This window comes from Lepus europaeus, chromosome 12 (genome assembly GCF_033115175.1).
Source record: "Lepus europaeus isolate LE1 chromosome 12, mLepTim1.pri, whole genome shotgun sequence".
Taxonomy (NCBI): domain Eukaryota; kingdom Metazoa; phylum Chordata; class Mammalia; order Lagomorpha; family Leporidae; genus Lepus; species Lepus europaeus.
In genome coordinates, this window is record NC_084838.1 from 104,318,815 (window position 1) to 104,338,047 (window position 19,233).

A 19,233-nucleotide genomic window follows, 5' to 3' on the forward strand; every position below is an offset into this window, starting at 1 on the left:
GCCGACAAGGAGGGAGGGGCATTCTGAGGGAGTCTGCAGGCTGTAGCCTCATTCGCGGTGGGGCAGGCTTTCCCTCAAAGGGGACCAAGGTCAGACAGTCCTTTGGAGAATGCAGGGACTTCAGCAGAGGCGAGACGGACTCCTGCAGCGTGACGTGCACACAGCAGCCCAACACCCGGCTGCTGAGAGGATCTCCCTGTGTGACTCTCCATCCTCTAGTGTCCCTACGCAAGCCTATGCTGATCACACCATGGGTTCTGAAATGGAGGAGCAAGGGCAGCCCTTCTGGGACATCCTTAGAGCCTACTTGCCCACATGGGAAGCAGGGTGGGTGAGGACTGCCAAGGAAGGCTTCTTGAGACGGAATGGAATTAAAGGGTCACCAAGTACGATCTTCCTGTTGGGAATCTGAAACGCTTTAAAATGGCCTAAAGACACAGACATCCCTTGTGTATCAAAGGTGTGACTTGTGGTTCTAGCCTGCCTGCCAGAACCCCCATGGAATGTGTCCCCAGCCACACCCAGGCCATCTCTTGCCTCCCCTCCCCCACCAGGGAAGCCTGACCCCAACATTCCGTTCCAGTTACCTTTAAATTTGTCCCAGCAGCAGTTGGACTCTGAGCAGCCCGCTCCCCGCCTCGGTCCTGAACTGGTGATTTCCCACTGGGGAGGCGGCCAGCCAGCCCTGCTGAGTGTCCAAGCCCATGGAGACAGCTCCAGGAGGAGGTAAGTGTCAAGGGGAGGGGCTGTGAAACCAGATTCCCTGTCACTCCTGTGACCCATGGGAAAGCACACTAGACATTTCCCCTGGGGACAGGGGATTGAGGATTGGGACAAAGGAGAAGGCGGGCAGAACCCTGGTTCCACACGCACAGCTTCCCTAGAGAGGCTCCGCTAACTCATGTTGACCTGAGGATGCTGAAAAGGTTGAGAAGCAACTTTGACTTGGATCACGATGCCCCGGTGCAAATGTGTGGGGTGAGGAGAAGAGGCGGGGTGCACATGGGTTGATTCTTTGGACAACAGAGAAGCAAACAGGCCACCTGAGCACGGGTTCGCAGAAGGAAGAGGGATGGCGATGTGGTGGAGACAGAGGGAGGGCTCAGGGGAGACCAGAGCCCTAGCCTTCTTCAGATCCTGGAGCTCGCCCTCAAGGTGCTTCTGAGTGCTTTTCCTTAGGTGTCTCAGATTCCCGCATCACAGAGGAGACACAGAGCTGGCCATCAAACGCCTCATGGCTGTTGACTTCACTGACCCCTTCTGCAGTGTGCTCTCCTCTCACGGGTCAGGCTGGGGGTTACCCCCACCCCCTCGGCCCACAGCCTCCCAGCTCCTTCCCACCCAGTGATGGCTTCTTCCTTTTCTAGTAGCTGTTGTCTTTTCTTCCACAACAGGGTTGCCACTTACTGTCACCTGCATATGGCTTGGGCCTCCCTAGTTCCCAAACAATTGCTCCCCTTTACCAGATGCTCACATGTCTCATTCACTTTACACAAACCACATTCCACGGTGGGCCCTCTGTCCAAGTCTGCCTTGAACAACGCTGCGCTTAGGGGCCGGCACTGTGGCTCACTTGGTTAATGCTCCGCCTGTGGAGCCGGCATCCCATATGGGACGCGGGTTCTAGTCCCGGTTGCTCCTCTTCCAGGCCAGCTGTCTGCTGTGGCCCGGGAGCACAGTGGAGGATGGCCCAGCTGCTGGGGCCCCTGCACCCGCATGGGAGACCAGGAGGAGATCTCTGACTCCTGGCTTCGGATTGGCGCAGCGCCGGCCATGGCGGCCATTTGGGGAGTGAACCCACGGAAGGACGACCTTTCTCTCTGTCTCTTTTTCTCTGTCTCTAACTCTGTCAAATAAAACAAACAACACTGCGCTCAGTTTCCTCTCTGCACTCAGGAACGCCCATCTGTGTAGTGTGGCCGATGCACACGCCCAGCTGTGTAGTGTGGTTGATGTTCAAAGGGAGCTTCAATAAGAGTTTTTTTTTCTTTACTTCTTCTGTTAAGATGTGCTGTATTTGTTTTATGGTGGAGTGACAAAAAGAGAACAGATAGAGACAGATATAGAGATGGGGGGAAGATAGACAAAGAGAAGAGAGACAGCATTTCCATTTACATGCTCACTGGACCAATGAAGAAAAGACCCAGGGCTGGGGCCTGCAAAGTCAGACCCTGAGAACCTCCAATGGGGCTCCCAAGTGCATGGCAGGAATGCAAGTACCTGTTCCTTCTTGTGCTGCCTCCAAAATATATTAGCAGGAAGCTGGCTTAGAAGCACACAATCGAATGGAAAGCAGCACTCTGCTATGGGATGTGGGCATTCTAAGAGGAAGATAACCTGCGGCGCCATAATGCCAGTCCTCAGTTTTCTTGCCAACAATGCAAACAGTAGGGCCGGTGCTGTGGTGCAGTAGGTTAGCCCTCTGCATCCCATCTGGGTGCTGGTTCTTGTCCCCGCTATCTACTTCCAACCCAGCTCTCTGCCATGGACTGGGAAAGCAGTAGAAGATGGGCCAAGTGCTTGGGCCGCTGCACCCACGGGGGAGATCCGCAAGAAGCTTCTGGCCCCCGGCTTCGGTTCGGACCAGCTCTGCCTTCTGTAGACATTTGGGCATTGATCAGAGGATGGAAGGCCATGCTGTCTCTCCCTCTCACTGTCTGTAACTCTACAGCTCTCGAAGAAAAAAAAAGAGTGCCAAATGTATAGTACAACTAAGAAGGTACTGTTCAATGTGACCACAAGAGTTCAATTCCTTAGGCACGTGTGCTACGTGTACCTTTTTCCTGGACTAGGGTTTGTGTGGGTCCTCCACAGGGCTGAGTTCCAGACAGCGTTGTCCTACCTCCTGCCTCGCCCATTTCTGCAGAAATGCCCCGGGAGATTGTGCGCGGAAGTGAAAGCCGAGTGTTCCTTGCTGGGAACCTGGTGTTTCTGGGTCCCGGCGAAGTGGACGGGCAGGGTCTGGTGGATCCTTGACAAATGTGGGAGCAGAGCCTGAGATTCAGTTGGCACTATGTGCAGACTGCGCCATTCCTCCATTCCCATGGGCCTCAACTGTAGAGACTGCTCTTGTATTGCAACAATCGGCTCTGGAGCACAGGAGAGCCTCCCTCTTGAGGGCAGGGGCCCTACTCCAGTCACCCCATGCTTTTGTCTCCACAGCGTCTCGAGTGCTGGCACCTGGCATGACTCTGCATCCCGGCACCTCCACGTTTCCCCTGATACCGCCACCCTGTCCCCACACCACTCTCGGCCCAGCAACCCAGACGCCCTGGGGGCAGCCACCCCCATGCCTCCTGAATGCAGTGTTCCCACCAGGCAGCCAGCTCGTGCTACCTGCTGCTTTGCCAAGGATGCCCATGGTGGCAGGAGATGGTGGCTCCGGCCCAAGTGAGGCTGGGAACTTCAGTGTCATCAGCCCAGCTGCAGCTGACGGGAGGCCAGTGCAGCCCCCGCACTCTGAGCCTGTGCTCTTCAACCAGGCCCCTCTCAACTGGAGTGCCATGGGGGGTCTCTGTGAGGCAACACAGCATCCTACCGCCCTGCTTCTGCCAGGCTCTTCAGTGCAGAAGCTGGTACAGCCTGTGCCAACCACTGTGCACATGCAGGCTGGCCAGGGGGGCTACTGCCCAGACCTCCATCCTGTGGGTCCTCCACCACCAGCCACCCAGCCTGCCCCCGTGATGTTGTTTCCAGTACACCCTGGACCAGAGCCTCCTGGCGGGGACCCGCAGTGTGGCACCGCCGCCTCCCAGGCCAAGGCCTCACTCAAGGCCTCCCACAACCCCACAAGCGTCTATATGAACTTCCGGCGCTGGCAGCGTTACAAGGCCCTGGCGCAGAGGCACTGTCCACAAAGCCCTGATGCTGAAGCTCTGTCCTGCTTCCTCATGTGAGTGCTCTGCTCTGGGAGGCCCATGGGCTGGTAAGGTCAGGCTGCCTAGGGTTCTGGAAGGAAGCTCTTGAGGCAAGGAGAAGCCTGTGAGAAGCTTGGTTCCCAGCAGGGTGTGTCTTGTGCAACCCTGACAGTTTCAGGGGCTTCGCTCACTGGATCTGCCCCCTCCTCTGAGTGACAACACTTCCAGAACCTCCATGGTCACATTTCCAGAACACTCAAGCTCAGGGAGGACCCTGGGATCATGAAAGCCACGCTTTGGAAGTGCGCATCAGTCGCCACGGCAACCCCTGCCCACGGCCTGTCACACACACACACACACACACACACAGGTCACAGCTCAGAGATTTCATGAGCTGGGTGATCAGGAGGGCAGGTCCCAGGAAGAGTTTTCCCCAGCCCACCCGCACTCTGCTGCGGATGTGCAGAAGGACCGCAAGGTGGTCTGGGACACACACGTGTGTGCTGGGGCTGCATCACTTGGGGCTGTCCTGGTCAGTCACACACATACCCATCTCAGGGCCCTCATGCAGCAGGGCATGACATTCCCCCCACAGGGCACAGCAGAGAGCGTCCACAGGTTTAAGGTCATGTACACAGCAGATGCCAGGGGATGTGCTCTGCCTGATAAAAGGAGAAAAATAGCTCCTGCAATCATCGTGAGGAGCAGGCCTCGGGGAAGAGGGAGAGAGACAAAGCGAATGTCCTGTGAACAGGGTCTGAGTGGATCCTCAGCCTTAGACGCAAGCCCCTGGGCTGCTGTGCAGGTGAGAGAGAGAACTTCCTCATTGCCACAGTCACCTCTCTTCCCCAGGCAGCACTGCGGGTGTACTCCGCGTGCACCACTTTAGACACAGCCCACCTTGCGTGACACGAGGAAGGTGTTCCTGCCACTCCATGCCTGTGGCCCTACAGTGCTTGCGAATGAAAGGGATCCACGTTTGGGGATCCAATCATCCCAGCCCCCTGTCAGCATCCTCTTAGGAACACAATTGCCATCCGTCCACTCCACCATCCGGGATCTCCCCGTCTCCCTGAACCTTGGGCCCTGGGTCTGTCCCTGGAGGAACCAGGGAGGGCAGGATATCCGCAGGGGCCCCAGGCACCTGTGAGTCCAAGCATCTAGTGTGCTAGAAAGTCTCAGAAACCCGAGGTTGTGACCTTGCCCCTACAACCTGACTCAATGCTCAGCACTAGGGCCCAGGGACTTGAGTCTTAGCCCAGGCACAAGTCATTCTGTGCAGTGTCTCAGTAGACATGGGCGGCCCGGCACAGTCCCTCGCCCCAGCTGACTGTGAGCCACAGTTGTCCATGTCTCGCATCTGGAGTCTGGAAATCTGAGCACAAGGCACAGCAGGATTGAGATCCCAGTGACACACGTTCCCGCGCATGGGACTCAATCTCCGAGGGTCCTGAGGTGCTAGACACACAGAGCTGTGAAGTTCCTCCCTCTACACAAACTACAAGGCAGCTGTGGAGCTCTACGCACATCACGTCACATAACCCATCGCGTCCAAACCAACTCAGCAGTGCCTTGAAACTGAGCGGTTCCAAAGAAGTATTTGGGTGATACAAGCATTCATTCAACAATGCACGACTGAAACTGAGGCCTCAAGGGCAGGCGCGAGCAGACCATGCAGCCCGTGGTGCTGAGGCCCCATGTGTGGGTCGGAATCCTGGGGACCCTGCACCAGAGGAGGACATGGCAGGGACAGAGGGGAGGGCAGTCTGGAGCAGAGCAGAGCTGTGCACCCTCAGCTAGGGGGCAGGGAGGCCTGGCCTCCTGATATGCTGATCCTGCTGAATTACAGCCCCGTGCTGCGGACTCTGGCCCAGAGGAAGCCCACCATGCCGCTGGAGGAGGGCCTGCGGTTTGCCATGCGGGAATGGCAACACAAGAGCAACTGGGACCGCGCGATCTTCTATGAGATGGCAGAAAAGTGAGTCGGGGGCCTTGAGCGTGGATCTGCGAGTTCGGGGAGGGTGCATACGGGGCTAGGCCTGATGCCTTGGGCCTGTCAACAGGGACACTAAGAGGACACCTGTTCCGATACAACCCCTGCCTGGGCCCTGCTCTCCCCAGGAAGTTTCCACCACCAGCTAGATTCTGAAGAGTTCTCTGTGTCCCATCCACACAAGTTCCTTCCCCACCTAGCTGGCTGCTCACCCAATCTTGATATTCGACCTGGAGGTTGCACGCCCTGGCCTGGTGGGCTGGCCCTGGCCTGGTGGGCTGCACTTGTCAGCACACACACACTTACAGGAGGCCAGTTCTGTTTCTGCCCTTCCAGGAAGGTCCCGCGACTACCTGCACGTCTGGGTCCTCTGCATATCCCCCCAAGATCCCCGGCCTCACCTGTATCCGCAACTCACACTCTCTTGTTGTTGAAGTTCAAAGTGCCACACCCAGCAGAGTCCACTGTGCGTCCTCTGACCCACGGAACTGTGCCCATGTGACAAGCTCCCCTGGCCATGTTCCTTCTGCCTCATGCCCTGGAGCTGGCAGATATTGAGCAAAGCGTTCTCAAATGCCGTTGCAGAGCGTTCTACAGAATGGAGCTCGGTCCCAGGGAACTGCAGGCTCACCGTGGGGCCCCCACTCTGTCTCTCAGGCATCCCATCCAATAGACCATGAACCAACACTCAGCTCTCAGAGGACATCCCTCTCAGCTAGGCTTACCCACACTCCTGCTTCTCCCTGAACCTCACCCCTGGTCTTCATGCCAGAACTCACGCCCAGCCTAGTCCCTGAACCTCGTCTGTGTCTCAGAGTCCTCTGGCAGGAATCACGTGCTGACCGGCTTCTGGCACCACACCTGATGTGCATCGGCATAGGGAATGGCAAGGCTGCAGGGAACCACCTTGCTCACATGCACCTGCCATGGGGCAGAGAGCCCTCATCACAGGCCCTTTGAGTGCAGGGGGAGTGAGATGTTCCCAGAACGTTTGTCCTGCTGGCAGAGCCCAAGGTTCACACGTCTCTGCCATCATTTGCTGGCTGCTGGGCTCAGAGCCTCAGACCCTCCTAAGTAGGTTGTGTCCCTTCTTTCCCAGATTCATGGAGTTTGAGGAAGAGGAGATGCAGACTCAGAAGCGGACATGGATGCAGGGGAAACTGTGCAAGCTACCCCCAGGCCCACTGCCGCTGGTTCCACAAGGGCCCCCAGCCACAGTGGCGGTCCAGCAGCCAGGTAAAGCTTCCCCCTTCACCACACAACCCATGAAGAAGGCAACGGGGACCAAATGCCTCCATAACCACCCCCGTGGGAAGTTTCTCTCCAGAGCAACGTGTTTGCTCTTTCCTGCAGAAGGTACCACAGCGTGCCCAGGTTCCTAATGCTTTGCACATGATCTGGATATTTCTGTGGTCATTGGGACTGCCAATCACCCCTCACCTCTCCAAGCACCCAATACAGTCTTCCCATGGCCTGAGGCATGAGCAAGAGAGCACAGAGCGTTGGTGGCTGGCTGAGCGGTTCTCCAGCTCCCATGTCCTCTCATGGCGCCAGGGTCAGGGCGCACTGCCCCAGCCTGATAGCTTGTGTCTCCAACAACTGACCTTCCTAATGGGGGCCATGGAAGGCCCAAAGCCCTGACCTCACACTGTATACTGCATCCACAGGGTGTGGCCCCAGGAATGCCAGCTCCAAGGCCCTGCCTGCCTGTACCCTGCCACAAAGACACTGGCAGCCTCAGGGCAAGGTGCCCAAGGGGATGCCCACTGAGACTGTGATGGAGGACGTGGACATCAAGGATACACCAATGCGGCCTGATGGACCCACTGAAGAGGACAGCTTCTGGAGTCCTAGGGAGGAGGGGGACTATCCAGACCCAGAACTGCTGAGCTACGTGGAGAAGCTCATCTCTCAGGAGGACTTCATTGCTGAGGTGGGCTGTGAAATTCTGAGGTTTGTACGTCCTTGGGGATGAACATGACTCGCCCTCCGAATGCACTCAGGTGACTCAGTTACTGCCGTCTGTGTGTGTGTTGTGTGTGTGTGTGTGTGTTTCGTGCATGATTGGGTGTGCAGCTGGTTTTTCTATCATCTATAGTACCAAACGTGGATGCTGCAAGGGTATGCACTGCTTTCTGCTTCTCCTTGCAGCCCCTTGGTTTTCAGATGCTTCCTGTGCAGCAGAGATCTCTTTCTTCCTTTTCAGGTGGAGGCCATCATTCAGCCCCAATTCCTGGAAGAACTGCTTTCCCCAGAGCCACAGCTGGATCTCGTGGCCCTATCGATGGAGCTGGAGCAGGAGGAAGGGCTGACCTCTGGCCAGGTGAAGGAGGGAGGGACGTCGAGCGAGTAAGGCAGGAGTGCAGGGACAGTAGGTGGGCGCGGCACGTGGGGCAGCAGGGAAACCATGGGAGCAGGCCCAGCGGATCCGTGTGGGCAAGGTGGGACAGCAGGTATCTAAGCGATCGAGCTACAAGTAGGTAGACTGTGGGAAGGAGGGACCCCTTAGTGCAGGCGCAGGGAAACTGTCTAGAGCTACCCTCCCTGGGATGTGTATTTTCTGGCAATTGATTCAGGCAGGCTGCAGGTGCAGACACGTGAGTTGGGCACAGGGACAGGGGAGGGTGCGGCGCTCTAGGGTGAGCAAGGGCAGCACAGCCAACTTTCCCTCTGTGAAACCAGCCCAGGGACTCTGCCCTTCCTGCTGCCTCCTGAATGCCCTGCGCTGCACCCGCCAATGCCCTGGCACCTGCTGCAGAGTCACTCACTCAGTGCCTTTTTCCTCCTGTAGGTGGTGCAGAAGACGTTTTGGCCTGTGACTGGGAATGGGGCTGCGGGGGTAACCCCCAGTCAGGCTGCACCTGTATGGCACCCCAGTCCTGAATCCACAGCCTGCCCAGGTGCAGACAGGCACGACCAAGGCCCACAAAGACGCGTCAGTTCTGAGACCTGCCAACAAAGGGCATCGTCTCAGGAACCGCGGAGACACGTGGTCCCACCCAAGCCCCTCTCCAGACCTACCACTGCTGCTTCCTTCTCGGGGCAACGGGAGTGCCTTTCACTAGGGACCACTAGGCCCACTTCTATCCCACCAAGAAACAAGCCTGCCCCAAGAGGGCCAAAGGCTGCTTGGGGATTCACAGTCGAATCCTCTACTGATGGCACCAGACCAGCAGTGGGCACGGCCACGGAAAAGGATGAGGAGCTGCCCAGCCTGGACTTCTTCCTCGATTCCCAGCGTCACCTGCTGCCTCTGGGTCTTGACCAGAGCCCTGCTGAGGCCCCATCTTGCCTAGGACCACAGCAGCTCCAGAGAGTTCCCGAGTCCCTCCGCTACCAGGGAAGAGGCCAGACTTGTGCTGCCAGCACCACGGCCAAGTCGAAGAAGCGAGGTTTGCGGGGAAGCCCAGGCCCTGCCCCAAAGAAGACCTGCTCAGGGCCTGGACGCAGAGCCACTGAGGGGCAGGCCCTGGCTCTGGGGTTTGTGGCACAAGCCCAGGCTCAGAAGAGAACCCACGGCCCCTTGGTCACCAGGAGGAGGAAGAAGCAGCATCGAGGCCAGGAGGGCAGGCGGGCTCTCGGGAGCCGGCCCATACGTGTAGCCTGAAGGATACGGGCCCTCCCTGTGTCCTGTAATCCAAAGCGCAAAGACATTCACTCATCCAGTAGTGCTGCACCTGCTCCTAAGACTGGGGGCTGGTGGCGGGGGGTGGAGGGGTGTGGGAGGGAAGGGTGGGACAGCCAGCTGCCAGGGACCTCTTGGGTGGGGTGAGTAGGTGTGCCTTTGGGGCATTATTTATTTGAATAAAGGAAGTTCCATTGAGAATGCTCTAGGGGCTGCTGCTCTCTGTCATGGCAGCAGTCGGGTGATGGTTCTGAGGAAGGAGGGCCTGCCTGGAAGCCGCTGCTTGTGCGTGTACAGGTGACTCGCCTGGGGCACACAAGCATCCGAAGCAGTCGAGTTAGAAGAATGTGGGGACCGGGGATCTGGTGCTAAGAGTGCGTGCATTTGGGGCTGTGGAGAGCAACCACAAGGCAGACTTGGAACCATGTGCACGATGCTTCTCTATGCATCTGCTCACCTGTAGTCCATACTTAAAAACCTCTGTAGTGCTCCCTGCTCCTCAGTCCCATAGAGCAATTGTGTGCCGGCTGACTGTGGGACGCAGGCAACACTGTGGTGGTAGACAACCAAGAAAAGGTTCCTGAACTTCCCTGAACAGCAGCATCCTAGATGCAGTTTTCAATCCCTTAGTGTTGAAACCAGGCCCTCCATTTCTGCACCGACTTCTGAACCCCCACTGCGTATCGACACACGGGTTCACTAAACAATACATAAAGAGCACTCATCCACCCTTCAAGAATCTCGGGATACCTCCAGAACCTCGGGCGCTCTGGAGTCTCACAGAAACTTCAATGCAGGCTTTTCCTCGCAGAGTCTGATTCTCAGAAAAAAACTCCCTAATCAAGCGTACACTTCAGCACAGTCCCCTCTCCTTACATTCCTCCTGCCATCCAGCCCCTCCCACTCTGGCATACTCCCCACACCACAGCTGTCACTTGTCCCCCTACAGCCACCCAACAGCTGGCAAAAAAAAAAGAATTTGTAATGCTTAATTATACATCCCATCATTCTTGAAAAGTGGAACATATTATAAAACACACATTTACACAAACAAAATCTCACACACACACCCAAACACAGACACACACACACACACAAAGCAGGCCATTCAAAATGTTCATGAAACATGTACTAAAAATAAGTGGTGAATGTAGTTCAATATCGGAAGCAAAATGAAATTTTCATTCCATTTTCCATCAACTTGTTGAAATACCTTCAGGATTTAGCAATGGTCTCCTACCCTGACGGATGTCTACTTGCCCACCGAGTTCAAACAAACTTGGTTCTCTGCTTGTCACAGGGTAGTGCACACCAAAACCTATAACTACGGTCTGTAAGTTTCATTCGTTCACAGGACCACTTAGAAGACTTTGGAAACTAGCCCTCAGTGTGAGGCATAACATGAATATATGGCCTTTTACATCTGACAAGACAAATCATCTCAATGTCGAACTCTTTCACTGTCAGCTGCCCTTCCTTCTGTGCTGGAGGCCACAGGACAGGAAGCCAAAGAGCTCATTCTTCCTAAGAGCCTACTTAGGATCCCCACACATGAACACTACTCTGCCAGCAAGGCAGCGCATTGCACTGACCTTTGCCCATGAGCAGCAGTGACTCTTCTTGCTTGGGACAGGGCACAAAAGGCACAAAGGCTTCTCGGACGAGACATCCACACGTGCAGATTCCTGTGTGTCTTCTACTGCCTGGTGGCAATATGATAGACCTTGCTTGAATCAAGATTGAGATTTACTGCGTTGCCTAAATATGTAGTTTAATTTTTCTTTTTTTTTTGAGGATTTTGTTGATTTCTTTGAGAGGTAGAGATACAGACAGAGGAAGAGACAGAGAAAGAGCTCTCCCATCTGCTACTTCACCCTCTGGATGATGTTGTTCCTACTTGGGACGGGAGATCTTTGTCTCTATGTCTCTATGACTCGGCCTTTCATGGAAATAAACCTTTAAGATAGACAGTCCCACAAAAAGCACCAATAAAGACAAATCACAAGACCTGCACAGGCCCTGGATTCATGAAGTCACCTAGCAACATGCCAATACAAGACCTTGATCATCACATACGTACAACCACTGTGTAATCCTCCTATGCCCAAAACGTCAATGGAACTTGATGTTCCCAAACTGGTCCACAAATCCCACTGTACACCTATAACAATGTGCGCTTGCTGGAGCTGCTCTAACACATGAGTAGCAACTTACACACCAGACATAATCCAAAATGCTTTAGTGTACTTCTGATGCATCCAACGGACGCTCACCTACCTCTTTGACCCATTTTGGCATAAATCTGGCATCTGTTGCCAACGCATGCTCACAAGACAGCATGCTCTATCATCAGTCTAGGGGTAGTGAAAGCTTACAAATGAAACTCAGTGGCTGACACCACTGACACACGACTGTAACCCAAACTCACATGTTAGCATTTGGCTTATGTTCACAGCATTTGAAACTCAAGCAGGATGCACTGAGGGATGTACTTAGGGACTGGATTCAGTTTCAAGGACAGGAGCTACATCTTTGCGGACCTGGACAGGGATTCCCAACCCTGAGGAAACTTTAACAACCTCGGCCTTAGTCAAAGAGAACGACAGCACAGCTTTTAGGGTCCCCCTGTGGTCTTACTTCTCCTTAATGTTTGTTCCGGCATCAACACAAGGCGGGGAGCTATGGCCATGACACGGAGCAGCTTCCTGGGTATAAATGCTCCTGCCACAGGTGTCTGGCCATGGATGCGACGGAGCCGTACAGGACATTGAGGGGCTGCCTCCAGCACAGATCAAGGGGGACAGCACACTCGGGAGGGAACTATGACACAGAGCAGGGACACGACTGGTTCAGGGCAGCTACAGGCATCCATCACTCCCCTGTATCTATAAGTGGCCCTGAACCCCGCCATGACAGCCCTGGCCTTGGGTGAACGCCTCAGCCACACACCTGTGCGTCACTGGGCTACTAGGACTCAGAGGGGAGCAAGTGCTTCAGAATGAGAATTGGACATTTGGCTCATTGTGAGATACACGGCTGTTCTATCTCCTGGAGATTCCTGGGCTCTAGGTCAGCCCAGGAAGATTTATGTTACGACAGGGCAAGAAAAAGTCCTTTGCCTCCCTGCCCCTGACATGTGCTACCTTCCACTAAGGACAGACATCCAGTATTCTAGCATGGCTACTGCAAAGTTAGTAGCATCCAATAGGCCTATGGTGTTTTTTCTTTCCAACCACTGTACTTGGTCGTGCAGCCACACTGATTGTTCGTTCACTCTTTTGACCTCAAGTCCTTTTGGTAAGAATTAGAGAAGGGGAAAGAGTGGCAATATGGCGGAATAGGTAGGGAGCACACTGATAGTCTGGGAAGAGACAGTTTAATAAAAGTGGAGATACTGCAGATTCAAGGAAGAGTAGGGGAAGAAATAGCAGAGGAAACTCTTGCAGAACTAGTGATTCACAGTGGACCTGCGTGGAGAGCATGGGAGCCCAAGTTTGGGACACCAGTGGCAGAATCAACACACCAGCGCTGGAACACGAGGTGAGCCGAACCTCAATAGCCCGAGACACCAGTGGCAAAACAGAAAGAGGAGACTAGTGGGAATGAGGCTTGAAACCCCGTGGGGAAAATTTTACCAGGCTAACTAGAAGAGAGAGAGGGAAAAAAAAGTGACCGATACAGACTCGAGTTTCTCTCTTCTGCTCACCTCTCAAAAGCGAGCAAGACAAAGAGCAGGCGCCATTTTGGACATACGTCATAAGCAGGGCGACCTCAGGTCTGCACCAGCCCTGAGCCTAGCAGAAAAAGCTGACTCTGGGGGGAGGGGTGAAATAACAGGAGATTAGGAACTAACTTGGCAACCCAGTGGGAGACTGCAGGAGAATTGGAGCCCACACTGAGGGCAGCAGAGATTCCCTGTGTGGTCCTTGAGAAAGAGCTTCCGATCTCTGGCTCCTGTGGGTATATCATTCGCCTGCTAACGACCTCCAATTCCGTTCAGCTGTGTGGAATTACTTCCCTTTTGAATCAAAAAGAAAAAAATGAAAGAAAGAGAGATTTACCACGCCTAACCTGGGAGTGTCACCTTTGGCGCACCCTCAACCCTGAGGAACCAAACAGAGCTCTCAGGCCACACTCATCTCAAGCCTCTAAGGCTCCATCAAAAGCAGACAGTCCACTTATCCTAGAGCCATAATATAACAAGGAAAACACCACAGTGAAGAAGCCAAATATGTCCAACATGCCAAACAACAAATGCAAAAACTGAGGTATCAAGAACAAGGAAGACACTATGACGCCCCCAAATGAAAAAGACACCACAATTCAACATTATGAAGATGATGAGGTACAAGAAATGCAAGAAGTGGATCTCAAAAAATTGATAAGAACATTAAGAAGTTCTCAAAAACAAATTCTTGAACTACGGAAATCCTTAATGGACAAGATAGAAAATCTCTCTCATGAAAATGAAATATTAAGGAGGAATCAAAATGAAATGAAACAACTAGTAGAACAAGAAACTGTGATAGTGACGAGAAATCATAATGAAATGAAGAATTCAATAGATCAAATGACAAACACATTAGAAAGCCTTTTAACAGAATGGGCGAAGCAGAAGAGAGAATATCGAACTTAGAAGACAGAGAACAGGAAAGGACACAGGCAAACCAAAGAAAAGAAGAGGAAATTAGAAATCTAAAAAATACTGTCAGGAATCTACAGGATACTATTAAAAAACCTAACATTCGGGTTCTAGGAGTTCCTGAAGGCATGGAGAGGGAGAAAGGATTAGAAGGTCTTTTTAGTGAGACTCTAGCAGAAAATTTCCCAGGTTTGGAGAAGGACAGAGGCATCTTAATACAGGAAGCTTATAGAACTCTAATAAACTTAACCCAAAGAGATCCACACCACGACATGCTGTAATCAAACTCACCTCAGTGAAACAGAAAGAAAAGATTCTAAAATGTGCAAGAGAGAAACGTCAGATTACTCTCAGGGGATCTCCAATTAGACTCACAGCAGACTTCTCATCAGAAACCCTACAAGCTAGAAGGGAATGGCGAGACATAGCCCAGGTACTAAGAGAGAAAAACTGCCAGCCCAGAATATTATATCCTGCAAAGCTCTCATTTGTGAATGAAGGTGAAATAAAGACTTTTCATAGCAAACAGAAATTGAAAGAATTTGTTGCCACTCGTCCTGCCCTGCAAAAGATGCCTAAAGATGTGTTGCACACAGAAACACAAAAACATGGTCATCAATAGGAAAGAAGGTAAAGGAAGGAAACCTCACAGCAAAAGATCACAGGAAGCTCAATTTGTCTTTGACATAGAATTAAAATCTGATTCTCTGTTAAAGCAATATTTTAAAGTAATCTACTATGTTCTCTTGATGTCTATTAATTTATTTATTTTTGACAGGCAGAGTGGACAGTAGAGAGAGACAGAGAGAAAGGTCTTCCTTTTGCCGTTGGTTCACCCTCCCATGGCCGCCGCGGTTGGCGCGCTGCGACTGGCAAAGCGCGCTGATCCAATGGCAGGAGCCAGGTGCTTCTCCTGGTCTCCCATGGGGTGCAGAGCCCAAGCACTTGGGCCATCTTCCACTGTACTCCCTGGCCACAGCAGAGAGCTGGCCTGGAAGAGTGGCAACCGGGACTAGAACCCGGTGTGCCGGCGCTGCAAGGCGGAGGATTAGCCTAGTGAGCCGCGGTGCCGGCTAATGATCTGTTAAATTCTAATTGTTCAAAAACAGCTGAATTTTTATTAAGAGCTAAGGGTTATTTAAATATGTGCTTATTTTCAAAGATTTGAATAATCACCTTGTAACAATGATCAAATTTGGTCTATGTTATGTTATGATTTTAAGGAATCTTATTTCAACCAGATATTGTGGATTTTGAGCCTTCTGGGTGTTCTTGACAGGCATTCAAAAAATCAAAGTTCCAAACAATCTGGACTCTAAAATTTCCAGTAAATCTTGGACTTTGGTTTTTCCAGTTTGGGCCCAACTGAAAAAATCGAAGGACCTATGTCTCTCATCTTATAGAGACTCCAACTAATCAGGCTATTTGGATAATATTAGTAGTACTGTCAACATGTGATGTGGTACTACATTTTAAGTTTCTATAATGGAAAATGCTATTAATACAAATGTTTGAGAATTAAAAAGTCTAATGATCTAGTGTTACTAGACATGTTAGTTATCTTAATGAGAAAGCCCCAGAGGCCTAAAGGGTTAAATACTTGTAAAATCCTGCAGGTGCTTTCAAAAATACTGTGAAGTTAGCAAGTGCCTCTTGTTGGTTGATGAGTTTATAATTTTAAACATGGCAACTTAAAGTCTTTTGTCATCCACAGTTATATATGATTTGCTGCTCATAAAACTAAAGCGTTGTTGGTTCTGTGTTTAGCTGTCCTCCTATAGGCTCCTATGGACTTTTTGCAGCCACTTCCTTGGATTCAGTACTTTGGGACGGCTCTGTAAACAGATGAAGCCAATAATGTATTAACAGTACCAACTGAGAGAAAGTATGGTTAACTGAGGTTACTAAAAAAAAAAAAAAGCAATTCAAATCAACTGGGAATCTACAAAAAGAGTTAAAGATTTTTAAAGCTATTATTAAAGTTGCTATATTGGTCTATTATGTTATGTTATATGTGTGTACATACTGTATATCCACATGGGAAAGTGGTTTTTTTTGACAGACTGAGTGGATAGTGAGAGAGAGACACAGAGAGAAAGGTCTTCCTTTTTGCCGTTGGTTCACCCTCCAATGGCCACTGCGGGCAGCGCCATCTCGCTCATCCGAATCCAGGAGCCAGGTGCTTCTACTGGTCTCCACATAGAAAATTTTATTAAGAATTTTATTTTAATTGGCTTGTAGATAAGATTGTCCATAAATTTAAGCTGCTAAAATTAATCAAAGATACATTTTAATTCGTGTGACCTGAATCTCTGCATCATATGTTTTATACTTGTTGGTAGAAAGAAACTAAAATCATTTTATATGGTTGTGCTTAAGTTACTGGTTAAACAAACTACACCATGTTAGATATTTAAGAGGTGTTTCCAAATACATGATTCTTAAAATTTATAGAAGGCATTGGACCTCCTGGTAAATGTTTTCTTAAGTTGTTATCTAATGGTTGAAAATGTTTGCTAAGTATTCATGTAATGTTGCTATTGTCAGCAAGCGACCTAGGACTTGCTCCCTCATTTCTCTATTCTAAGCCCAACTTGTTCTTTCACTTCTCTATTCTCTTCAAGGTAGGAAACTAATTCTATGATGAAGGAATCTGTAGGATGCACAATTTAATCTTTAGACCTTATAAAAGAAATGACTAACATTTTTCTGTAATAGCATAGCCAAAATAAGAGCTTAAATAATAATCTCCTAGCTAGATTTACTTCACCATCAGCAAAGTAAACAGTAAGTAGAAAAAACCTCCCTTCCAGACCAAAGGGAAAGAAAGTTTTTAAGTGAGAATATAATTTTCCTCATGGGCACTGTCTACCTTAGAAAAACTACTACAGAACATGCCTGTGACTATAGACTTGTAGTTCAGGCCATCGAAGATTAGAGATGGGACTTGGCCACTCCCTTGACTTGCGTCCTCTGGTCTGCGTTAACAAAGACCAGGAGGAAAAGAAAGCTAGGCATCAGAAGCAATGGGTGGGAGGCCTATTAATGTCTGATCTGTGCAGTGATCTGCCCTCAAGGAGACCCAACAGGCCAGTCGACTGCAGTGGCTTTCAGTGTGGTAAGCCTGGGCTTCAGCAGCAGAAGTCAACTTGTGAAGAGCCCTGGCAGCTCTGCCAAGAGTTGGATCACTGGAAATGGACCTGCCCTGGAGTCGAAGGATGCCCAGGTCAGAGCCACAGATCTTATTGGCTCTAAGCTGAAAAGCTCTTCACTCAGCCCAGCTTCCAAAGTGACCACTGCAGCTGAGGGGACGGCCACGTAGGGTCAGCAACATTGAAGGCAGAACTGTAAATTTCTTGTTAGAGATGCCACCTGCCGTTACCTATCCAGCTCTCCTCCCAGGCCAGCTAAGTAAAGAAAGTCAACAGAGTGCCTTCCCCTAGGAGGTTCACACCTCCCTTAGGATGTACCCCATGTGAAGAGACAGATAGGTCTGGGCCTCTTAACTTACAAGGCCTAAAGCCCACCAGATTATTATCAAGCCCCTTCTGTCAGGTTCTATTTGCCTCTCAATCAGAAAACTTATCTGTAGCTTAGACAGCACCTTTCTTAGCTCTTCTAATAATGACTCTGTCCTTTTTTCTAGACCCTGTCTAGTGCACTTGGGCCTCATTCCTTCGTAATCATAACCTCTAATCTACCTCCAATGGCTCTACTCTCAACCTGTGTGTATTGATGATCCTCTTCCCCACTTAATGCTGCATAATTGTTCAGACCTAGTTAATGCCACTCTTAGGATCATTGGTTACTATCCTCACCCTGTCTGTTATGACCTTGTCCAAATATGATCAGAGTTGGCAAACTTGGAAGGCTTCCATAGCCTTGGCAACTCATGACGAGAGCCTAGGGTGGTTACTGGCACCATAAACTAGAGTGTCAATTTGCTGGGTCAACAACAGGAGTCACTGTGCACTTGCTCCTCATGTGGGATCTCTGTCCTTAATGTGCTTTACATTTTGATTTAATGCTATAACTAGTACTCAAACAGTATGTTTCACTTTGTGTTTCTATGTGGGTGCAAACTATTGAAATCTTTACTTAATATATACTAAATTGATCTTCTGTATATAAAGAGAATTGAAAATGAATCTTGATGTGAATCCAAGGGGAGAGGGAGCGGGAGAGGGGAGGGTTGCGGGTGGGAGGGAACTTATGGGAGGGGGAAGCCATTGTAATCCATAAGCTGTACATTGGAAAATTATATTCATTAAAAAAAGTTAAAAAAAATAAAAAAAAAGGAATTAGACAAGGATAACAGCCTACTAGGTGACAATGCGTACGCTGAGTTTTCAGATACAGTGGAGGATCCCTAGGGCATGTAAACGTCACAGAAATAATAAAAAGCACGTTGCAATCCACACAGCGTGGTTCTATTCCAAACAACTTTTTTACCGGACATTGTTTCTATTGGATCCATTTGGACACCCACTTATTTTGGGTGCCACCATTCTTTTCATAAGTGGACAGGCAGATCCAGCGCTCCCAAAATCTCATTCAGGTCCCAGTACCTTCAAAATCCTGGTGCAGGTGAGGCCAAAGCTGGGAACTCGAACTTGGAACTCAATCCAGGATGGTCGCTTGTGTGCAAGGACCGGACGTCTTGAGCCATCAACTTGCCGCCCACGGTGCACGACAGCAGGGAGCTGGAAGGGAGACGGAGTGGGTATTGGACCCAGATCCTCGGCTATAGGATAGGAATGCCTGAACTGCTAGATAAATGCCTGACCCCAGGTACTTGACTTTGTATGCATTATGCAGTCTTAGTTTTAGAGATATCTACTGTATAGGACAAGGAGAGTAACCTAAGAAATACACTCACATATCAAAATATTCTTATCCAAAAGTAAGTGAAAGTTTTGCGAACTGACAAATACTGTCTATATGCATTGGGTTACAAATGTCTGCATCTACACTGCAACGATCACTCTGGAAAAGGCAATGGGTGTCCAGTACGGCTTGCTGTGACAACGACACATCCCTGAACATTCCGTTCAAGATTTCAAGTATCCAAAGTTTTTGTATGCTACAATAGGAAAGGAAGATCATTAGGAGGATA

General features: G+C 50.7%; 1 protein-coding gene across 1 annotated transcript; it reads left to right on the forward strand.

Moving 5' to 3' along the window:
• The first annotated feature begins 3,353 nt into the window (after window positions 1-3,353).
• LOC133771093 (NUT family member 2G-like) lies at window positions 3,354-9,457 on the forward strand. Its single transcript, XM_062206812.1, has 6 exons — window positions 3,354-3,892; window positions 5,707-5,835; window positions 6,950-7,086; window positions 7,518-7,783; window positions 8,057-8,173; window positions 8,642-9,457. The coding sequence occupies exons 1-6, from the start codon at window positions 3,354-3,356 to the stop codon at window positions 9,455-9,457; spliced, it is 2,004 nt and encodes a 667-aa protein (XP_062062796.1).
• Window positions 9,458-19,233: the final 9,776 nt, after the last annotated feature.

Excerpts from the sequence above, each read along its gene's own strand:
- LOC133771093 (XM_062206812.1), top strand. The coding sequence starts at position 3,354 with ATGCCCATGGTGGCAGGAGATGGTGGCTCCGGCCCAAGTGAGGCTGGG. Across the intron at positions 3,893-5,706 it reads GCTCTGTCCTGCTTCCTCAT|CCCCGTGCTGCGGACTCTGG; the intron begins GTGAGTGCTCTG and ends GCTGAATTACAG. Across the intron at positions 7,784-8,056 it reads AGGAGGACTTCATTGCTGAG|GTGGAGGCCATCATTCAGCC; the intron begins GTGGGCTGTGAA and ends CTTCCTTTTCAG.